The 22,946-nt window shown below is 39.9% G+C and overlaps 1 protein-coding gene and 1 long non-coding RNA gene across 4 annotated transcripts in view; both read right to left on the bottom strand.

Moving 5' to 3' along the window:
* The window catches only part of LOC124595692 (phosphoribosyl pyrophosphate synthase-associated protein 2), a 118,479-nt gene that overhangs the window by 68,629 nt on the left and 26,904 nt on the right, over positions 1-22,946 (bottom strand). For all 3 annotated transcript variants that reach the window (XR_006978232.1, XR_006978231.1, XM_047134551.1), the window contains exons 5-6: positions 16,924-17,102; positions 11,165-11,440 (exon numbers count right to left, since the gene is read on the bottom strand). Coding sequence is in view for 1 of the 3 variants with exons in the window: in XM_047134551.1 (XP_046990507.1) it covers positions 11,165-11,440; positions 16,924-17,102 (455 nt within the window). In the remaining 2 variants the exon portion in view is untranslated. The remainder of the gene's footprint in view (positions 1-11,164; positions 11,441-16,923; positions 17,103-22,946) is intronic.
* Positions 8,012-11,150, bottom strand: LOC124595694. The gene is made up of 3 exons (XR_006978233.1): positions 10,032-11,150; positions 9,718-9,852; positions 8,012-8,523 (listed from the first exon to the last, which is right to left on the bottom strand). It is a non-coding gene; the product is annotated as an uncharacterized LOC124595694 (long non-coding RNA).

Genomic DNA, 22,946 nt, shown 5'->3' with positions numbered 1-22,946 from the left:
AAACTACAAATAATGGAAAATCCAGGATAGAATAATGACAATGATACTGCCCAACACAATGTTCTTCATTTCAATGACTGGTTCACAGCCTATGCCATCTGAGTACTTCCTACCAACACCAGCTTTTCTGTATTGTGCAAGTGGCAATCCTCCCTGCAATATACACTGTGTTCCCGGAACTTTCCCGGCCTCCACCTTCATTAGTCACTGTCCTTCACCTACCTATCCCCTTCCCTGTTCCCATTCCAGCACTACACAGGCTTCTGTTCCACCAATGCAGACACAATCTTTTTACTTCTCTACTCCTCCCCCTCCCCCCACCACCACCAGTCTCTGCTCCCTCTGCCTAACCTCCTGACTGCACCTGGCTGCACAATCCTCTCCCCACCTAACCCCTGTATGCTCCCACAAGCAGCACTTTACAATCCCCCACCCCTACCCTGCCATCCCTCCCTCTTTCCACCCAGCCTTCCCCTTACCCAGTAACCCAGACTGCTTCTCCCATTATGCTATGTTGCTCGCAGTTTGGCCTCGGCAGCCAGAGACAGTGGTCATGTATGTGAAGTGTGAGTGTGTGTGTGTGTGTGTGTGTGTGTGTGTGTGTGTGTGTGTTGTCTAACTCAGAAGAAGGTATTTTGGCTGAAAACTAACTTACTTACTTAGCAGTCTTTTTTGTGCCTGTCTGTGACTCAATATCCCCACTATAAGGTGGCTAGCAGTCTATCCTTTTCATAATATTCTCACAAGAAATTACAACACTGACTCAGTGAACACTAGGTGGAAAAGCGATATGCACTACAATAACAAATCCGCAAGTATCACACAGATGGTGTGCAGTATTCAGCCCGTTTCATTTTAATAGACTTCCAGCAGAACTAAAAAAATTGAGTCATAAATTCCTCATACTCAGATCTATGTTGACAGGCTTCCTTATGGCACACCCCTATCCTGTATGGGAGTTCCTCATAACGGGCAAGAGCTTTTCTCTGCACTGTGTTATATATTTGTATACTCTCCTAGAAATTATTTTGTGTGTTTTATTAATTATTTAATTACTTTGTGTATTTCCTAATTAGCATTCTGTTGATGATGTACTGACTTGTCTCATGACAAAGTAGCTCTGGTTTGCAAAGAGGGCACATAAATAAAAGTAAAATAAAATATGGGACAAAAATGTCATAGATTAGTGACACGAGTCTGCATATGCCTCATTCCACTTATGTTTAGTAGATGTAGACTGAGATGAAATGACAGGCTCACTGGGTGTGAAAAAACCCCGATTGCCACCACCACTGATGGCGCGCTCCTTCCAACTGGGGGGACTCTCAGACAGGGGGGCCTCACATGCCTCAGGTGATTGTTCACAACTCAGGTCACACCTCCCGAACTCCACACAAGACGATCCAAATGTCAATCAAGAAAATAATGGCTCATGCAATCACCCCTCCCTGGGCTTGGCCTGAGGCAGGGGTTACGTGCGAATCCTACATGCCGACCCAGGGCTGGGAATTCAGAGTTACCCAGTCACCTGGTAAGAGTCAGACACATGGTCCAGCCTTCAGGAGAACACAGGAAGGAAGAAGAAACAAAGAGAGACCTCAAAACGTCCAAGTGGAAGAAGGGGAAGAGACAGAGAACAAAGAAAGAAGGAAAAAACAGATGAGGGGCTGTTCAAAAGCTGGGCTACCGAAACTTCAGAATGTTTCCCCGAAAATATTCAAGACATGTTCCCCAAGGCAGGGGAAAAAGAACAGCAGGAGGATATACATGCTTCATGGCAAGGGAAAAGGTGTTGCAAAGGCTGGGGAGCCATGGTAGCCAAGCATGAGCTAACCAAAGAGTGGTGAGCCCCTGGGGGGATGTAGCGTGTTATAAATTAGCTGTGTAGGTGGACAGAGGAGGAGTTGACACATTCATAAAAGAAGAATGTAAATACTAAAAGGTAAGAATAAGAAGATTCTGTTTAGAACAGGCTGTATAAACATGTACTTGTTTGTTTGTTTTGTTTTAGGGTGCAAAAACAATTAGGGACATATGCGCCCATGTCAGAACCACACAGCATGAAGACGAAAAAGCAGTTAAAAACGACTACACGTTAAGCCGAATTGTTGGAAGGAAAGACAGCTAAAAACAGGGACTTTGAGAAAGGTCCATAAAATACACCACAGAGACAACGGAGGTCCTGAACTAAAGATTAAATGTCCTTTGCCCTATAGTTATGATGGATAAAAACAAACACGGTCGACAGCAAGCACGTCGTTCACTAAAAAGGCTGATAACTCAGATGGTAAACATAAATGAGAATGTTGTCAAAGATTGAGGGCAAGAGCACAAAGTGGTAGGGGATCACCACTTGACAAATGGTGATACCTAAAACGACAGTGCCCATTTTGTAATCTAGCTAAACTGATCTCCGTGCAGCGAGAGGGCAGAGAGGAGGTCATCCAAGCTGCTGGGAGAGGTTTTTAATTCCCTGGAGCTTCTTCCCATGAAGGGAAGACCAGTTGTGATGCCAAAGTGATAGCACCGGCTGACAGACGGCAACACAGAGATCATTGGAGGGAATGGAAGAACTAGCAGACCGAGGTATGAGGACTGCAGCCTTGGCAGCAGCATCAGTGGCCTCGTTTCCTGTCAGTCTGATGTGACCAGGGGTGCATATTAACATCACATTGGCTCCGTCAAGAGTGAGCAAGTGAAAGATTTCCTGGACCTGTTGCACTGAGGGATGGATGGTGTACAGCATGCAGAGGCTCCGAAGGGCACTGAAAGAGTTAGAGCAGATGGCACAATTTAAAAGCTTGAGTTGCCAGATGTACTGCTTGGCCTGATACAAGGTGAAGAGCTCTGGTGTAAACATTGAACAATGTTTGGAAGCCAATAGCGAAACATCAGTGATGAAGGCACACCTGTCAGCATGGTCAGTCCAAGAGGTCAGCACGGTCAGTCCAAGAGCCATCAGTATACACAAAGGTATGATCACAAAGTTCCATGTGAAGGTCAAGAAACTTACGGCAATAGAATGAGGCTGAAGTAGCATCCTTAGGAACAAATGAAGTCCAAGGTGAACAGGGGCCACTGCACAAAGCTAAGGTGGCGAAGGGAAACATGCCCTCTGCCCAGATACGATTGTATGTATGAAGGAGAAAATGCTTGGCCGCAAGAGAAAGTTTCTGCAACATTTTAATATGAACATCGTCCGGCCCTGGGGTGGAGGATCGGGATGAAGTGAGAGCAGACTCTAGCTCCCTCATAGCAAAGGCAGCACTGTAGCACTCATGATTATGAGAAGAGAAGGGTACCATCCAAGTCTCCTCTACTCGTTTCCGATGGAGGAAGGCCGGCTGAAAGTGGGTGGAGGTCTAAATCTCAGCAAAATAGCAGCCTGAGGTGTTGGAGATGGTGGCAGGGTCCACAATGACATCAGCTGCTATGGTCAGGCTGGAAATTGCGGAATGGATCTTTATCCCAGAGAGCTGACGGAGGTTGGCCCAACTGATGGAAGAGGGAGTGGAACTGCTAAAGAACTAGTGAATGAAATCCAGCTAGCTTTTTCGCTATCCCTAAGAACGTAATGTTACTATGTACACAACTGTTTATAATGAATGCAGTTTGCCATCGTAGGATGGCTGTTAAAAATGCGGAGAGCACATCTCCACATGAATCGTGTTCGGCATGCCTCAGTCCACAAAGGGACTGGGACACGGAGCAATGAAGAGGAAGTGTGAGGAGTGAAACGGTCTGTGGCAGTAAGGATAACATTTGTAATACATTCTACCTGGTCATCACAACTGGTGAAATGTTGTTCAACGAAGGTTGCCAGGGAAGAGTAAAGCCTCCAGATGGCCTTAGAAAGCTGTCATTTGGGTGCAAACATCGGTGGGTTAGGAGTCAGCAAATGGATAGCACATGGAAAATGGTCACTCAAGAATGTGTCACAGAGAACAGACCGCTCAAGACGATGGGCAAGCTGGGCAGAGCAGGAGAGGTCCAAATGGGAATAGGTGTGCGTGGAGTCTGAAAGGAACACGGGTGCTCCCGTGTTAAGAAAAATGAGGTGTAGTTGACTGAGGTCAGCCAAGATGGCACCTTTTGGACAGGTTCTGGGAGAATCCCAAAGGGGATGGTACACATCAAAGTCACCGAGCAGAGAACAGGGTGAGGGAATTGCCCAATAAGCTGGAGGAAGTCTGCCCTGGTGACATCAATCGACAGAGGGATGTAAATGGTACAAAGGGAAAAGGTGAAGTGAGGAAAGGGAAAAGGTGAAGTGAGGAAAGGGAAAATGTGGACTGCAACAGCTTGAAGCCGGGTAATCATGGAGATTGTGCAACTACGACAGTCATCCCAACTGAGCAGCAAGACTCCCCTATGAGGTACAAAATGTCGTACTCTGGGAGAAGGTAAAGAGCGGACCGGAAAGAAATGCGATAGCTCAAAACAGTCGTGAGGACACAATTTTGTTTCCTAGAGGCAGAGAACAAGTGGATGCTGCAATCCCAAGAGCAGGTACAATTCCTCTTTCTTGGATCTAAGGGTGCAAAAATTCCATTGGAGTAGAGACATGACGAGGAAAGGGGAGGAGGGAAAAAAATGAAGGGGTGCTGAGTGCCAGCCTTTGAAGACCCACTGTTACACGGCACACAGGCTGTAGGATCCTGCTCCATGAGATTTACAGAGGTGTCTGCGTTTTCCCTCTGTCGGTCTGCGGAGTCCAGGGCAGAAAAATGGTTGGCAGTGCGCACCAGTGACATGGAGGTCAGCTGGGTGAGGGTAGCATATGGCGACACCATTGAAGAGGATACCCGAGTCAGCGAAGAACAAGACCGTTAGCCTTTGTTTGATTTCTTGGAGCCTTTCCGGTTGGCAGAGGAATATTCAGATGTTTGTTAACTGGAAGGACGTAAAAAGTCTCTTCATGAGTATTCCTCCTATCCTTTCAGGCATGCCAGTTGCGTAGCAGGTGACTTCGCCCCATGAGGCACAAGTATGGTGGCTTGATGCACAGCTGGGGGAGATGATGATGCTACCATGATACTGGGTGATTTTACAACCGCAGTGCAGAATTTGAGGTTGCACGTCTAACCTGGCAATGTCCTTCATAGAGCGAAATGTTTCAAGAACAGTACTGTAAGTGCTGGATGGTAGAATGCAGGGTTCCCAGCTAGCCAGCAACTTGCATGCAACGGGGTGAGGCACTTTTTCCTTCAACCAGATCTCCTGGATGGCCCACTCTTAGAGATACATGGGACAACCTTGGGAGAAGGCTGCATGGTTGTAATTGCAATTGATACAGCATGGAGAGGGAGGCAGACAATTGCCCTTGTGAGCATCCCTACCACAGGTTACACATTTGGCCAGGTGGCGACAGGACATTTGGGTATTGGTGTAACGATTACGCTGGTAGCAGTGCATCAGGTTCAGAATGTACGACTGCACTGTGATAACTTCATAGCTTGCTTTGATCTTTGATGGAAGCACCACTCTATCAAAATTGAGGAAAATAGTGCATGTGGGCACTAAAGATGCATTCACCTTGTTCATCACCCGATGGACTGCAATGATGCCCTGATTGGAGAGGTACATTTAGATTTCTGCCTTAGTCAGACCATCGAGCAGCATAGTGTAAATAACACCACAGGAAGAATTCACTGTTTGACTGGTCTCACCACGAACAGGATAGCCGTGGAGGAGTGAAGCTGCAAGCAGTGGTTGTGCTTGAGAATCAGAAGTCCAAAGTGTCATTGCGTAAATGAGAGCGGGACTTCACAGACCAGCAATTGCATCAACACCTTTCTGAATAATAAAAGGATTTACCGTAGTAAAGGGCTGACTGTCTTAAGTACGTGAAACCACAAGGAACCGTGGTGCAGCTGGGAAGGATCTTTGAATCATGAGCTTCATTCTGTTTACATTTAGTAGACACTGACTGTGAAGAAAATGATTGGCTCGTTGTGAGAAAATCCCCCACAATTGCCATCGTTTCCGATGGCGCGCTCCTTCCGACTGGGGTCCCCTCAGAGGGGGTGCACCCTCCCGTAGGTGATTGTCACACCTCAGGTTACACCTCCTGAACACCTTCTAGAGGGCTGAATTGGAATTTTGGAAAGGTGCATAGCCGAGGCAATCATTTCTCCCTGGGCCTGGCCTGTACCGGGGGTACGTGTGAAGCCTACCTGCCGACCTGGGGCTGGGAATAATGTGTTACCCAGTCACCTGTTACATGTCAGACATGTGGGCCGGCTTTCAGGAGCACACAGAGAGGAAGAGAAAAAGAGGATTCTCAAACGTCAAAGCAGAGGAAGGATAGAAAACGGAGAACAAAGAAAGAAAAAAGGTAACTAGAAACGGTGGAGAGACTGTTCTGATGTTGGCTACTGAAAATGCACAACACATTCCAAAAAACGTCATAGACACGTTCCCCAATAGAGGAGAAAAAGAATAGCAAGAGGACAGATATGCAGCAGAGAAGGGAAAAGATGCTGCAAAGGCTGGGCCCCGTGGTAGCCGAGCACGAACCCACCATGGAGTGGCGAGCCCCCTGGGAGGCACGTGCTTGTGAGTTAATATATCATTTGTCACGGTTACAATATACAGGACTCTACAGGGTAACTGGGAAATTTTCATGAAAATTTTTTATTGTGCTGTCTGTTACACACAAGAGAGATAATCTTTTTTTTATCGTGATTTTCATTTTTCTTGAAGGAATCACAAAAGAAAAGTGATACTGAGGTGTTGTTAATTACTTATAATTTAGTATCAGTCCTAAATTTTCCTACTCAAGTTGCTAATAGATAATGTATACATACAATACCTGGAAGTTAAAGAAACACCTGTATCTCCTGTGGTAAACAGATTGTCAGAACTTGTGCAGTCCGTCACATTACATAACTTATTCCCATGTTAAGTTCAGAAACACTCAAAGAAAATAGTAAGGCTGATTACAGACAACATAAGTGATGATTTTAAAGAAAGATTCAAAAATGTCAAGTTTACAATGAGCCTCATGCCAGCTATAGCTTCAACATATTTCCTAAGTGTGCATATTTATGAAAACAAGCTAGAAAAACCATACCACAGACCCACTAAAATGTCTAGGTTCAGCTGCTTTTGCCATTAGAATAATTACCAACTTCGGGAATATAAAAAGTCAGTAAGTTAATATATTTGCATTCATTTACCTCTTGCAGTATATATTCTGGGATAACTTGTCACATAGGCAAAAAGTATTCATGATACAAAAGAGTTAGATTTATCTGTGGGGTTTACATACATACACCTTGCGGACATCATAACTGGGATTATTAAATACAGCCTCACAGTGCATTTATTCACTTATAAAATTTGTAATCAACAATCCATCTGAGTTTAAGAGTGAGAGAGATATTTGGAAGTACTAAATTAGAAGGAAAAATTATCTGCATTGTGCTTTATTGAATCTAATGCTCAGAAAAAAGTGAAATACACAGCAACAAACTCTTCGACAATCTACACACGGAAATAAAATGTTGCCACATAGAAGCATTTTCAAATATAGGTTAAAAATGTTCCTCCTGAATATCTCCTATGTGTTAGAAGAAATCCAGAATAAAAATAAGTCATTTACACTGAGAAAAACCCATAAATGACCAGCTTAGAGCCATATAAATATTTTTCTCATTTTATTTTTTTAATGGTTGTCCTATGTTTGTTCAATTAATAGAGTCTACATCATGATGTTTATCAGGAACATGATCTATGCAACACAAATGTTATGAACTAATGTAAATTATTTATTATTATCTGAATGTCAGAGTTTGGATGCTTAATACAAACAAACTATTTTCAACTTCCTTACTTTTCCTCTGAGCTTAGATATGGCAACTGCTATGGAGTCAAATGATATTTCTTTACGAGGTTATTCATTACGTACAAAACATAATACACATCAATAGTGGGACAGAATTGAGGTGTTTCAGTTCTCAAAAGGATTTAGACAATGCAATTAAGACAAAATTATTTTGATGCACAATCAATTTATTGTTACATGTATTTCACCACCAGCAATGGGCTTTCATTACAAGTTAACATTGTTTGAACATCTGCCTTGTAGAAGGTGGTGTAGTTTCCCAGAGTTCAGTCTCCTCACATCCACACTCTCCTGTTGCAGAGCCCTGGTCAGTCTCTAACTGAAAACGCTCTTCTCTTTTAAGATATCTCTTTCATGATACTTCATCATGTACTCTTCCAATACAAACACATCATCAGTGACAGTTCATATGGCAGTTCTGAAACACTAAAACACTCAGTCTTCTCTGGTGCTGGCAAATTCAGTTTGTTACAATTCTATGCTTCTGCCAATATATAAATTGCAAGCAGCGTAATGCTGTTGTTCCCTTCATAATATCTCAAACAGGCACCTTCTGACCTCGGTGCCCTGAAAGTCACTTTTTTCCCAGGAACAACACCAATGCAATGAGGGAACTGCAAAAACACATTAAATGAATGGGCAATGTTTACCCACTCACTAACTGAGGCTGAAACCTGAAACAAGATATAAATGTTTTTTACTAAAGTGCCACTACAGGAGCAGCTGTAAAGTTCCATATTTGAATACAATGAGATAGATTTTGAACAGTTTCTATGAAATGAAATGTAAACTTATTATCCTTAGTCTATAACTAATGTTATTTAACAGAACTGCAAAAGTTTGGATCACAGCACAGGAACTCTCATTTAAAGAGATAATTCATAATGTGAATAGGAGGTGGAGGAGGAGATTAGGGTTTAACACCCAGTCGACAATGAAGTCATTACAGACAGAGCACAAGCTCTGATTAGGGAAGGATGGAGGAGGAAATAGGCAGTGTCCTTTCAAAGGAACCATCCCAGCATTTGCCTTATGTGATTTAGGGAAATCACGGAAAACCTAAATCAGGATGGCCGGACGCGGGATTGAACTGTCGTCATCCCGAATGGAAGTCCAGTGTTTACACAAATGAAATACATAAAATAATGGAGGTTTGTGAAATGTTTCCAGCTCAACATAATTTTCATGAATGCTGTTTCACTCGGATCATGAGAAGAGAAGATTGTGAGAGTGCCCCCTCCCCCAAATCCTGGTTGCGGTAAAAGCTTGAGTGGTATTTAAAATTAAAACTGCAAAGTAAATTCAGAAAATCAGTCCCAAACAAATACATATTATGTACATATATAGCACTTAAACCATGAAAAGTGCAATCTGGGGAAAGGGGGCTTCCGCTGTGTAACTTGCATCCATGACACTGCAGTTGATGACCCTTACCTTAGCAGTACCCTTAGCACTTTTTTAATGCCAGTAAACAATCAGAAACAACAATACATTAAACTGATTCCAAATTAGATTGCTATTGACAGCTGCAGCACCTGATCAGGGAAAAAATTACAACAGCTTGGTCTACATCTCACAACTTCTCCAGCTGTTAGTCAAAACTGCATAATAAGAGCACATAGCTAGTCAAAATCTGTGGATATACAAACACCTGCTAGATACATATACCTTTACGCTCTCATCTCTGAAATTATTCAAACCTGCTTGAAGTGTATCACATATTATCAGTGATGGGGTGTTGGGTGAAATTCTAGTAGAATAGACCAGTGCCTGGAATATCAGTGGCCAGAAATATATAAAAGAAAGTGAACAGAAATTATACACAGGAACTTTTTGCTAGTATGGCCATTTGTCTAAGAGATACATACCTATATCTTTGTTTCATCGACTCCCTCATGTTCACATCTTGCCTACAGACATCGTTTTCTATAATACGGAGTAATTTCATGAAAACTTCCGTATCTATTCGTGTAAAATTCAGAAATGAATCTGGATCTTCAAACCTACAACACAGAGTAGATGGCTTCTGAACAACAAAATTCAGCATATTAAAAATATGTAAATTAAATTATCAAAAACTAACAGTATACACTAAAGTTGAAGAATATTCAACATACTAGTTAAACTGAAAATATGCTGGAAGACTGAAACTGAATCATGAACAATCTTTGTTTATACATACCTCAGCTTACTGTACTGCATATTCGATGTTCCTGTCCGAGCACTGCACCATTTAATCCACTGTTGTGTCCACAGTCTTCTTCGTTTTTTCTCCTCTCATTATCAGGAATCACTACTGAAGCTAAAGCAGCTAGTTTACATTCACCCATTATGAGAACTCTTATGTACTGTGTAGTTCATGTGTGGCTGTAGCTGAAAATTGCCACTGGGACATGCTGTTGTGGTAGAGGACTATGTTTAGGCACACATACTGTATACACAGGCCACACCATTTCTAGGTGTTTAGCAGCATGGTGGACATCAAGTCAGCACATTGCATCTGAACGCCATGCTAATGCATTTTCTAATAACACGTGAAATTCGTTGCTTAATTTGGTCCTCTGTGTGTGTGTGTGTGTGTGTGTGTGTGTGTGTGTGTGTGTGTGTGTGTGCGTGTGCGCACGCGTGTATACAAATGGAACTAAAAATTAAATTTATTACATTTTATCAAACAAGGAGGAAATTATACAGGATGTGACAATTTGAAACTATTTTAAAATTTCAAGTTATCATAGACTAGTCAGATTCAGAGCAAAAAGAAGCACAATGCCTGAAACAAGCAAACTCATTTCTTTCCTAATGAGTTTATGGCTTTGTGCCTATTTTTGCTATGAATCTTACTTGTCTATGACCACCTTAAATTTTAAAATAGTTTTGAATCATCACATCCTGTGTAATTTCCACCCTGTTTGATAAAATATATTAAAATTCATGTTTTATTTCATTTGTATCAATTTAACGTAAACTCCAACGAACCGACATCATCACAACATCAGGCTGTAATACATAATCAAAATCCGATAGCTTTCTGTAACACAGGAAAAGCATGGTAGCACGTCTTGGTTTTAATCCCATATCTCATAAAACCTCACACGCCAACCAGTATGTCCTAATCATACTTTTAGTGCAAAATTGTTATATAATTACTTCTGTAATTAAACTCAAAATTATCTTCTGTTATGTGAATTCATATAGATGATATATTATGATGCCATATTTAAACATAAATTAATATAATATACTGCAACTTCAGACATTCCATGCTATTATCATACATTGTGCAAGTAATCTGTGGAACCTGCAAATGATACTCACCACCATGATGGCGATTCGTCCACCAACATCACCCACTACATTTATAGGAGGCTTCTCCTTGGCCGGATGGGCAGGTACCCCCACACCAACATCCATTGTGCGAGATCGAGGAACAGTTGGAGGAGAATATCTTCCATCCACCATATCACTTTCTGCTTCTTTCTGTTCTCCATGAATGACTGCAATGCCTAGTCGCAGACGTTCTGCATACGATGTTGCTTTCTTTGCTGACCCAGGATTACGAGCCACTATCACAGCATTGCGGTAATCAGGTATCTGAAAAACCAGCCAGATTTAACAATCATAGAATGTCCTCCAAGGAAGAGCAAGTGAGTACCAGCATAACAAAGCTTCATCAGTATTTGACTAACACAGCTCTTTTCATCATACACTGTACATATCAAACAATTTTGTATCTTTGTGTTGACTAGTTCATGATAATACATTACATACTGCTCCAAGCAATAGGAAGCCACTTAACCTCTTCCATGTATACAGAGAGTTACAGTTAACTTTCTATGGATTATGGATGTCTAACACCTTTCATTCCTCTTACTTGCTACCAATCTTCTTGAAATAACTAGAGGAACTGCCACTTAGTAACTGTACTGTTAAAAAGAATCCACTGAATTCCAAAGGAAGTAATAAACATACTAGCAAACCTGGCAATGCTTCGCAATTGCTAAATGTGTGTGGGAATTGAAAACATGACCTAACCTCCCTCCCCCCCCTCCCCCATCCATCTCCTCCTCTCCCCTCTCTACGTCCATTACCTCCCTCCCCTCTCTGTCCATCTCCTCTTCTTCCCTCACTCTGACCTTGAGCCTTGTTCATATCTTGCCTACAGACATCATTTTCTATAATACAGAGTAATTTCATGAAAACTTCCGTATCTATTCGTGTAAAATTCAGAAATGAATCTGGATCTTCAAACCTACGACATGACAGAGTAAATGGCTTCAGAACAACAAAATGCAATATATTAAAAATTTGTAAATTAAATTATCAAAAACTAACAGTATACACCATGTTACTGCAAATTCAAATGCTGTAGTAGTGTTCTAAAGTACGACTTTCCTGTTCTCTGGGAAAACAGACTGTGGAGAAGAAACCAAAACATGACAGTGTTGAGTATACAAGTGTTGTTTTTTTTTTTTTTTTAATATATATAATGAGAAAGAATATATATGAAAGAAAGTTCATCCAATGGTTTTAATGTCCTGCTATTGTAGTTAAAAACTGACTGTGAGATAAAAAACAAAGCCTCTCATTTTCACAGCAGCTCATAGTACACCATTTTCTTTCCCACAGTTAGTTTTAACAGAAAACCTGTACATTGTTGTTTTAAAAAAATATACAGCCTACGTTCATCCAAAGATTTATTAGACTTAAGTGTGAAAACCAGGTCAAGAAGCCTGACATTTTTGGAAACAACTTTTTTTTATATTTGTACTGACCAACTAGGGTCACATAATAACTTCAGTTAATTTTCTTTCTTTGTTGTTTCCTGTTGTTTCAGTATGCTCTCATCTTCACCCAATGTTATCTTTTTCTTTCTTCTGTCCATGCTGTCCTCTATTTCTTATTTCTTCTATTTGAAAACCTTCTAAATTTAGTAATTTATTCTTAAAAAGGTTTCAGATTCTTTGATGTTATTTCTTTTTAGTTATTTCTTTATTTCTGTAATCACTGCTACTGTCTATTTCTTCTAACATGAAGAATAATTGTTTTGTTAGCTTGTTCTCATTCATTTGGTAGATGTGTACAAACAAGATTTATTTTCACTTAGCCATTACTTCTGAATTTTTGTAGATCTCATCATTATTTCTTATTTGCCAACCATCTGTAGTTTGTATTGCACCCATTATTTTTCTGATAATCTGTCTTTTTGTCCAGCTTATAGCTCATCATTAGGCATTCACATTCTTATGAACATTATAGTCATATCACTGTAGTATACAATTTTGTTTTTCTGGGTACACATTCCTTTTTGTAAAAATTCTTTGTCGAACTGTATGGTCTTTCCATTTTATTAACTTTTACACCTACTACAGATTCTTCTAGTCCATTTTGTCACGCAGTTTCTCCAAGATATTTAAATTTACTTATTTTTTGCTTTACATATAGAACTTATCTCCATCTGAATGTTCATTAGACTACTGTGTAAAAATTTGCTGAAAATCATTTACGAACTTTTCCCCTTCATACACTGTTCAGTCACATTTATGCAACCATCTGTCAAAAGCATGAATAACTGCCTTCTGCAGCACAGACTGCTGCAAGATGTACAAGAAGAGAATCAATTAGGTTCTGGAAGGTCTGACAGGGATTTGGAGCCAGGTGCCTTGGCCAGTAGCACTAAGTTTCTTGGTTGAGAATCTAAGGCATGAACAGCCAGATCTAGGTGGTACAACAGATTCTTGATCCAGGGAGGATTGGTAGCCAGGGGAGTACAGTAAACTCACCTAGGTGTTCTTCGAGCCACAACCATGCAGTGCAAGCTGTGTTACATGTTGCTCTGTCCTGCTGGTAGATGTCACTTTGCTGAGGAAAAACAAACTGCATATAGGGGATGGACATGGTTCCCAAGAATAGATTGTAGCGGTTGCACCTGCTTTATTTCTTCATTTGTTGCTCTCAGTGCTGACGTGTGGCATTGCTACACTGGCTGAAAAACGGGGTTTGTAATCTGGACGCTGACCATGGTAAATAATGTAGCCGACAGATGCACAGTTATGTTTCACTGACTTTTACTTCCACTTTGCACAGTCCCCCAATAATACACCGTTATATATGTATAGCCAGTGCAATATTGTTTAAACTTTCCATAAGTCTCATTAATAGTTTGTGGGCGAACCTCCACATACTGCAACAACAGTTTACTGTTGAACATCTATGAGCAGTAAAAACCTAACCACAAAGTTCACAGTTCTTGAAGAATAATCAGGTCTGTACAGAGCAGACATTGTCATGGTTTCTACACATGGCCTAGTTGTTCAACACTTATTACACTGTTAAGTTGAAGCATTGTTGTTGTTCTAACCAGCACAGGTTACTCGTCTGAAACTCGACCATGGACTGACTGATTCATGACCAAAAACCGGGCCCTTATATATCCTCCCAATAATAAGTACTAAAACTACACATTGTTTAAAGTTAAATTTACAGAAATTACAATTAAAATTTAACTCATTAAATTAACTGAATACATCAAAAAATTCCTCTGTAACAGTTTCTTCTACTACAAGAGTTAGTCCAAATTATTTGTTTAAATCATGAAATTAACAAATATAGCTATGCAAACAATACTTTGACATAACCATTAGCTTACGAATTAATTCAGGGCTGGTTTTGTTAACATGTTTTCAAATAGAGCCAAATAGATACTTCACAATTACTATTAGTTTGTCTTCCAAATGTTTATAATTAGTACAGAATTTATATTTGTTTATATGTCAACAATGCAATTTAAGTTGTGAAACAATTACCGATTTCATCCTATAATGAAAGATACTAACTAGTAATAGTCAAAATAAATTAGAAAATCAATTACACACATAAAACTAAGCACAAAATTAGATCTGGTGTTATATTCTTTAAAACTGAGGGCCAATATTTCTCTTTTATGAAAATGCAGATTATGCTCATGTATGTTAAGGGCAAATAGTTAAAAGTAACAAAATGAATTTGAGGAGGCAGATGGTGAAACAAGAGGGGAATTAAAATTATCCCAGCATGCTTCGTCACAAGATGCTTATTTGTTTTGGTTCACTGTGCCTTTCCGAATGACGAGATCACTCAGGAAATACCACAAAAACATTCTACAGACCATAACGCTCCCTCCCCGTTTGCTTTCAGATGTTTCACACTGTACATGCCAACAGCCACCCATCCAGAGCACAAAAAGTGATCCATCTAAAAAGGCTATCCGTGGATGTCCAGTTGCTGTACTGGCATCTAAATTCCAGACTCCATCAATGATGAACAGCAGTCAACATCAGTGATGAAACTTCTCCAGATGCCCATATACAGCAATGTTTGCTGAATAAACATTGAGGAGACACTGTTCGTAGCCCCTTGGCTCATTTGGGTGGTCAGCTGCTCAACAGTCGTACACCTAGCCTGTACATCATCATTTACTCCCGTCATCTATGGCCTGCTGTGCACCGCAGCTGCCTTGATGCATTTTAGATAGTTCCGTTTGCATGCACAGTATCGTGTAACGACAGCAGCATGCAAACAGTTTACAAACTTAGCCATTTTGGAAGTGCTTCCACCCTTGGCCCAAAAGCCAATGTTCATGTCCTTTTTGATGTCAGATAAATCACTCTATTTCCACATTATGACAACTGCATTGTTTTCTGCGTCCCCCCCCCCCCCCCCCCCTCCGACATGCGTTTTATATACCCTCCAATGCTAGTGCTGTAACCTGCCAGCTGTGAGAGGTTATTGCATGTTGACATCAAACATAAGTGGTGGTCACATTAAAGTCCCTGGACTGTGTATCTTACATACATATTTATATAGTATATACATTAAAAAGATAAGGAATGTCGGTCCGAATGTTCATTACATAACAAGTAAAAATTGGAAGTAAACTGGTCAATAACTTTATGATTTTTGGTGACAGTGTTAAACAACAACTTTTCTTTTTATAGTAGTTCAGATTAAAAATTACATTACACAATACAAAACTGTCCTCGCACATTTCCATTATTTCTATGTGTTTCTTCCTTTGAAAGATATTGAATAACCTTTGCCATTGAGTTCATTTTCCGTATACTTGCCAAGACAACTAGATTCTCTCATTTCAAGCTCTCATACTGCTTTCTCCCTTTCTTACATTCCAACAGTTCATGGGTCTCCATGGAGACTTAAGTAAAATCTCCTGCTCACTTCCTTTTGTCATCTTCACAGTATCTCTTCTCCTTTAGTTCCAGAAAATAATAATATTTGATAGTAAATGCTTACATTGATCACATTATAATTTTAAATGAATCTGGAGTTCACCTAAAAACTAAACTAAAACTTACAGTTAACCAACTCCTCCTCCACTATACTGGAGACCGTGGTGACTTGTAGTCAATGTTTTTAATTATTTAAAAATGTCTTACTGTAATTTGATTTGTGGTGGCTGAGGCACTGTAAGGTGACAAAGATACACAAAGGGTGCAAACCCTTAGCCTCATTTTCCTGTACAAACAAGTAAGCACATGTTCAGTTTCCTGAACAAAACATTTGACTATTGTTGGTGATACACATCGATCTATGAGTTCCAGGGTCTCCTCTGAGATAAGGTGCAGTAATGTGCCAAGTCACCGGTATCAGCTTGTGCCAGCCTACTGATAGAAGTCTTGACAATTCACCAAGAGGAAATGCGGGCTGTGTGCAATCATGTGTAAAGACACAATATAATTGGCATACTGAACTTACTGGAGAAGTGATACTCATTTCTCTCTGTAAGAATTTTTTGAGCCGGTCGAGCTCCAAAAGAGCTCAATTTGTATATTTCTTGTAAATCCTGTTATACCTAATAATTACATTTCTGTTAATTGCGGTGTTAATAGCTATTACCAAGTTAATAACATTGTGGAAAACTGGAAGTTTGCAGGGATCAATAAAGAGAAGGAGTTGCATGATCTTAAAATGGTAGATTGTCTCGAGTGTATTATACAACAAACTGGACCCTCACACAACAGCTCTCTAATTTTAAACATCAGTAACACCAATACTTCCATACGCACTATTTTGATACTTACACATTCCTGTATATACTGAAGAAGAAAGGGTGAGGCACGCAAGTTATCAACAGGGCAGTCAAAGAATCCCTGAATTTCTTTCTGATGTAAATCCATTGTGATGACATGTGAGAGACCTGACTTGCACATCATCTTAGCCAACAATTTGCTTACAATACATCCTCTCTTTCTCATCTTGCCTGCAAATGACAAACAAAAATTCTATGTGAAAGAATTCAGCAAATGGTATACCTACATCTATTAAAGTCATATAGAGCTCTCTCTCTCTCTCTCTCTCTCTCTCTCTCTCTCTCTCTCTCTCTCTCACACACACACACACACACAAACACACACACACACACACACACACACACACATAATAAATTCAACCAGAATACAATAAAATTTTGCAGCTGGCAATGAAGGTCACATTGACAGAGCAAATTATTGACACCAGCAAGGTAATGACTCAAAGTGCAGTAAAGTAGCCTGGAAATTACATATACGGAAAACTTATGTGGGCATCACTACAACTACGTAACATAACAAAAAGTCAGTCATTATGTGAAGAGCTAAAAATAGGCACCGACATTCACACATCACATGATAACTAATATGTTGGTACAGACAACAAAAGTTTAGGGAGATACTTATGATTAAAATCCCAATCACTGTCTGTGGAAGTGTGGAAAAGGAATGTGATAAGTTCAAAGAGGCATCTAAGTTCTGCAGAGAACACTTGTGGCAGAAAATCTAGAAGGTTGAAGGATACAGAGTATGGTGGAATGAGAAGGTGAAGGAAGCAGTAAAAGAAAAGAAAGAAGCATGGCATGAAAGGAATAGAGGCAAAATGGAAAAAAGTAAAAAGAAATACCAACAAATCAAAAGGAAATGTAAGAAAGTGATAGCAGAAGAAAAGAGGAAAAGTTGGGAGGAGTTCACACAAGAGTTGGAAAAGGATGTTATGGGGGTAAAAGGATATAGTATGGAATAAAAAGGTGTACAAGGAAAGAAAGCAATAACACAGCTGGTGAAAGGGAAAAGTGGAGAGCTGAAGACACAGTAGATACAGAAAAGATGGAAAGAGTATTTTGACAAACAGCTAAATGTGAAAAATAGCAATGAAAAGGCACTAGAAAAACAGTGGTGCTGGAGGAACCTGGACCTGGAAGAAGAGAAAGATATTACAATATTTGAAGTGGAACTAGCAGTTACAGGAATGGAAACAAAGTTGTGACAGATGAATTAACAGTGGAGACGATGAAGGCAGCTGTATCTACTAGGCTGCAATGATTATATTGATTGCTAAAATGCATATGGACTCAGAAATGTATACCTGAAGAATGGAGAAGGGGAATAATAATTCTGTAGTACAAGAAGGGAGACAGAAAAGTATGTGGTAACTATTGAGGGATAACACTAATATCACAAGTAGCAATAATAATGGGGAGGATACCGAATAGAAGACTGAGGGGGAAAAGTGGAAGATTAGTGAGGAGAGGAGTAGTGTATGGCTCTTCACAAGACAGATCAACAGAGAACACAATCTTTATTATGAGGCAGTTGGTGGAAACGCATTGAGAGTATAGGAAAGATTTGGCGATGACATTTCTTGACTCAGTGAGAGCACAGAATAGGTTCTCAGAAAAAGGTATGGGAATCCTTGGAGAAATAAGGAGTTGGAGAACAAACAACTGAAATGTATTACCAAAGATTGAGCTGTGTCAAAACCCAAGCTGGAAGGGCTCATTTGTTTAGGAATGTTATGTGAAGACAGGGTGTGTGGTCTCACCATTATTACTTATGTTATTGTGAAAGAGACAAAAAAAGCTCATTGAGGAAGAAAGAAGAAGTTGTTGCTATTTGCCAATGATACTGTGTTGTGGGGAACCAACTGTAAGGATGTACAAGAACAATTAAACATCTTCAATGAAAAATTTTTAAAAAATCGAGAAATGAGATGAAATGCAGTGTGAAGAAAAGCAAGACCGGTGGTAACCAGAGGAGACAGATAAGACAAATGATGAATTAACATAGAAAGAACAGGATAGTGAAATCGTGGACAACTTTAAAATCTAGGTAGTGTGTTAATGCAAAATGCAAGGATGGAGGCAGAAATTAGCAAAAGTGTACACCAGAGCCTTGCTTCTGACCAGTGTGTGAGGGGAAAGGGAGGTGTCAATGAAGTGTAAGGAAGAGCTGTTAAGACATACCTGACACCTATGTTGACATATGCTTGACAGCGACAAAAAAAGAAGACAGTAAAACGTTACGTATTCAAAGTGACCCCATTAGCAGCCAAACAACATCGATGCCACTGAACTGTTGACCAATCTATGGCTGTCAGTGCTGCCTGTGTCATAGCCACAAAGGATGTCTTGATGGCTTCTCATGGCTCGTTCTGTGTAGCTGCCTTCATTTTCTAAGGGTCCTCACAGGTAGAAGTCAAGAGGTGTAAGGTCTGGAAACCATGGTGGGTACTCAACAGCTCCTCTTCGACCCATCCATCATCCACGTAGATTTTCATCCAAGTAGGCTCAGAGAGCTCTCTGGTAGTGAGGCAGAACACCATTTTGTTGTAGGTAAAATCTTTCATTTCCAAACACCTCTCAGATGGCAGGTGAAATCTATTTTTGCAGCATATAAAGATACACCTCACCACTTATGGTACCTTCAAAGGAGAATGAGACAATCAAACTGCACGATGACAGACCACCCCGCACATTAACACCCAGTAGATTAAAATGTTTGTCCACATGAACATGAGAATTTTCAGGAGCCCAGTACACACAGTTGTGGCAGTTTACAGTATCATTCAGGTTGAATTATGCCTTGTCAGACCAGATAACTATAACTGTACACTGTTCATTCTTTCAAAACATGCCTTCAAACCATTCACAGTACTCCATTCTTCGATACAGATCGTCATCGTTCATAGCGTGCAGCAATCTTGGAATGTACACTTTCCACTTTGCAGCCTTCAGATTTCGTCGTAAACTTGATTGGTTTACCCCGGTTTCAAGTGCACTCTGCTTCACAGATTTTTGAGGTGACCTGGACTACTTGATGTTTTTGGTCGACCAGACCTTTCCTTATGCACATCCTGAATAGTACCATCAGCTTCAGACTTATCCCCAATATGATAAATGGTTGTACGTGTTGGTGGCTGAGCTCCATACACATTATGCCATTGTCACTGTACCTCTATCATGTTTTTGTACTTCCATTACCACTTCAATACAGCCTTGCACTGCTCCTATGACAATTTTACCTCATTCAATGCTGCACTGTCAACCTGCTGGAAAACATGCACCAAGACCAGTTGAGAAAACACTCAACTACGATACCATGCAAAATTGCAATGACATGTCATTTTATTACAAAGATATTAAGTATCAAAGAGTGTCTACATTTTTCTGGACCCCTAATTTCAAAATATGGACATGTCTGTTCAACCAAGTATTTCATATTACATATGAAAAGGCTCAATATGTTATAATGACTGTTTAGTTTCACATGTAATTTATTACTCCTTTTGTTTTGTTATATCTTTTTCTTCATATGTTTTAGAAGATGCCATGATGGATAATTTCAGTGTGTGCTCATAAATCTACAAGAGGAATGAGGGAATATGGTGCAGTGATATCAATTTTGAGAAATATTTCAGAGTGGTTGCAGAAGAGCAGTGACAAACCCAAGGTGAAAATGATTACTCAGATGCAGATTTTGACTTTATAATTAGTGATGAGAGAGAAAATGATCAGAGAAGAAAAAAAGAATGCTAATAGGCTAAAAGCATATGAAAGCAGTGCTGATGGTGATTAGGGTGATTGTGAAAATATACTGAAAGACGAACAAGAGAATTACTGACAATACGCATGGAAAACAAGACGGCTTGTCACATTTTTTTGTTGATTGTTGGATAACATTGTGTTTCACTGTTACTGAAGACTAATATTGTAAACATTTATGAAAACCATAGTTAGTTTTGAATAAATAAAACTCAATTTGATGTTTCATACAAACAGAACAAAAATATTATTGTAAGCACACAACAAATTTTTAAAAATGATTAAAGTAGGAAAAAATGTGTTGTCGTTGTTGTTGTGGTCTTCAGTCCTGAGACTGGTTTGATGCAGCTCTCCATGCTACTCTATCCTGTGCAAGCTGCTTCATCTCCCAGTACCTACTGCAATCTACATCCTTCTGAATCTGCTTAGTGTATTCATCTCTTGGTCTCCCTCTACAACTTTTACCCTCCACACTGCCCTCCAATACTAAATTGGTGATCCCTTGATGCTTCAGAACATGTCCTACCAACCGATCCTTTCTTCTAGTCAAGTTGTGCCACAAATTTCTATTCTCCCCAATTCTATTCAATGCCTCCTCATTAGTTACGTGATCTACCCATTTAATCTTCAGCATTCTTCTGTAGCACCACATTTCAAAAGCTCCTATTCTCTTCTTGTCCAAACTATTTATCGTCCATGTTTCACTTCCATACATGGCTACACTCCATACAAATACTTTCAGAAACGACTTCCTGTCACTTAAATCTATACTCGGTGTTAACAAATTTCTCTTCTTCAGAAACGCTTTCCTTGCCATTGCCAGTCTACATTTTATATCCTCTCTACTTCGACCATCATCAGTTATTTTGCTCCCAAAATAGCAAAACTCATTCACTACTTTAAGCGTCTCATTTCCTAATCTAAATCCCTCACCATCACCCGTCTTAATCCAACAACATTCCATTATCCTCGTTTTGCTTTTGTTGATGTTCATCTTATATCCTCCTTTCAAGACACTGTCCATTCCGTTCAACGAGACCTTTGCTGTGTCACAGAATTACAATGTCATCGGCGAACCTCAAGAGATTTTATTTCTTCTCCATGAATTTTAATACCTACTCTGTATTTTTCTTTTGTTTCCTTTACTGCTTGCTCAATATACAGATTGAATACCATCGGGGATAGACTAAAACCCTGTCTCACTCCCTTCCCAACTAGTGCTTTTATGCCTCTCGACTCTTATAACTGTCATCTGGTTTCTGTACAAGTTGTAAATAGCCTTACACGTCCTGTATTTTACCCCTGCCACCTTCAGAATTTGAATGAAAATATTCCAGTCAACACTGTCAAAAGTTTTATCTAAGTCTACAAATGCTAGAAACATAGGTTTGCCTTTCCTTAACCTATCTTCTAAGGTAAGTCGTAGGGTCAGTATTGCCTCATGTGTTCCAATATTTTTACGGAATCCAAACTAATCTTCCCCGACGTTGGCTTCTACCAGTTTTTCCATTCATCTGTAAAGAATTTGCGTTAGTATTTTGCAGCCGTGACTTATTAAATTTTCACATCTGTCAACACCTGCTTTCTTTGGGATTGGAATTATTATATTCTTCTTTAAGTCTGAGGGTATTTTGCCTGTCTCATACATCCTGCTCACCAGATGGTAGAATTTTGTCAGGGCTGGCTCTCCCAAGGCTGTCAGTAGTTCTAATGGAATTTTGTCTACTCCCGGGGCCTTGTTTCAACTTAGGTCTTTCAGTGCTCTGTCAAAATCCTTCACGCAGTATCATATCTCCGATTTCATCTTCATCTACATCCTCTTCCATTTCCATAATATTGTCCTCAAGTACATCGCCCATGTATAGACCCTCTATATACTGCTTCCACCTTTCCGCTTTCCCTTCTTTGCTTAGAACAGGGTTTCCATCTGAGCTCTTGATATTCATACAAGTGGTTCTCTTTTCTCTAAAGGTCTCTTTAAATTTCCTGTAGGCAGTATCTATCTTACCCCTAGTGAGATAAGTATCTACATCCTTACACTTGTCCTCTAGCCATCCCTGTCAATCTCATTTTTGAGACGTTTGTATTCCTTTTTGCCTGCTTCATTTACTACATTTTTATATTTTCTCCTTTCATCAATTAAATTCAATATTTCCTCTGTTACCCAAGGATTTCTACACTACTGGCCATTAAAATTGCTACACCACGAAGATGACGTGCTACAGATGTGAAATTTAACCGACAGGAAGAAGA

The sequence above is a fragment of the Schistocerca americana genome, chromosome 2 (genome assembly GCF_021461395.2).
Source record: "Schistocerca americana isolate TAMUIC-IGC-003095 chromosome 2, iqSchAmer2.1, whole genome shotgun sequence".
NCBI lineage: Eukaryota > Metazoa > Arthropoda > Insecta > Orthoptera > Acrididae > Schistocerca > Schistocerca americana.
Note: the sequence above shows the minus strand (reverse complement) of the source record. Positions and strands in the feature narration are given on the sequence as shown.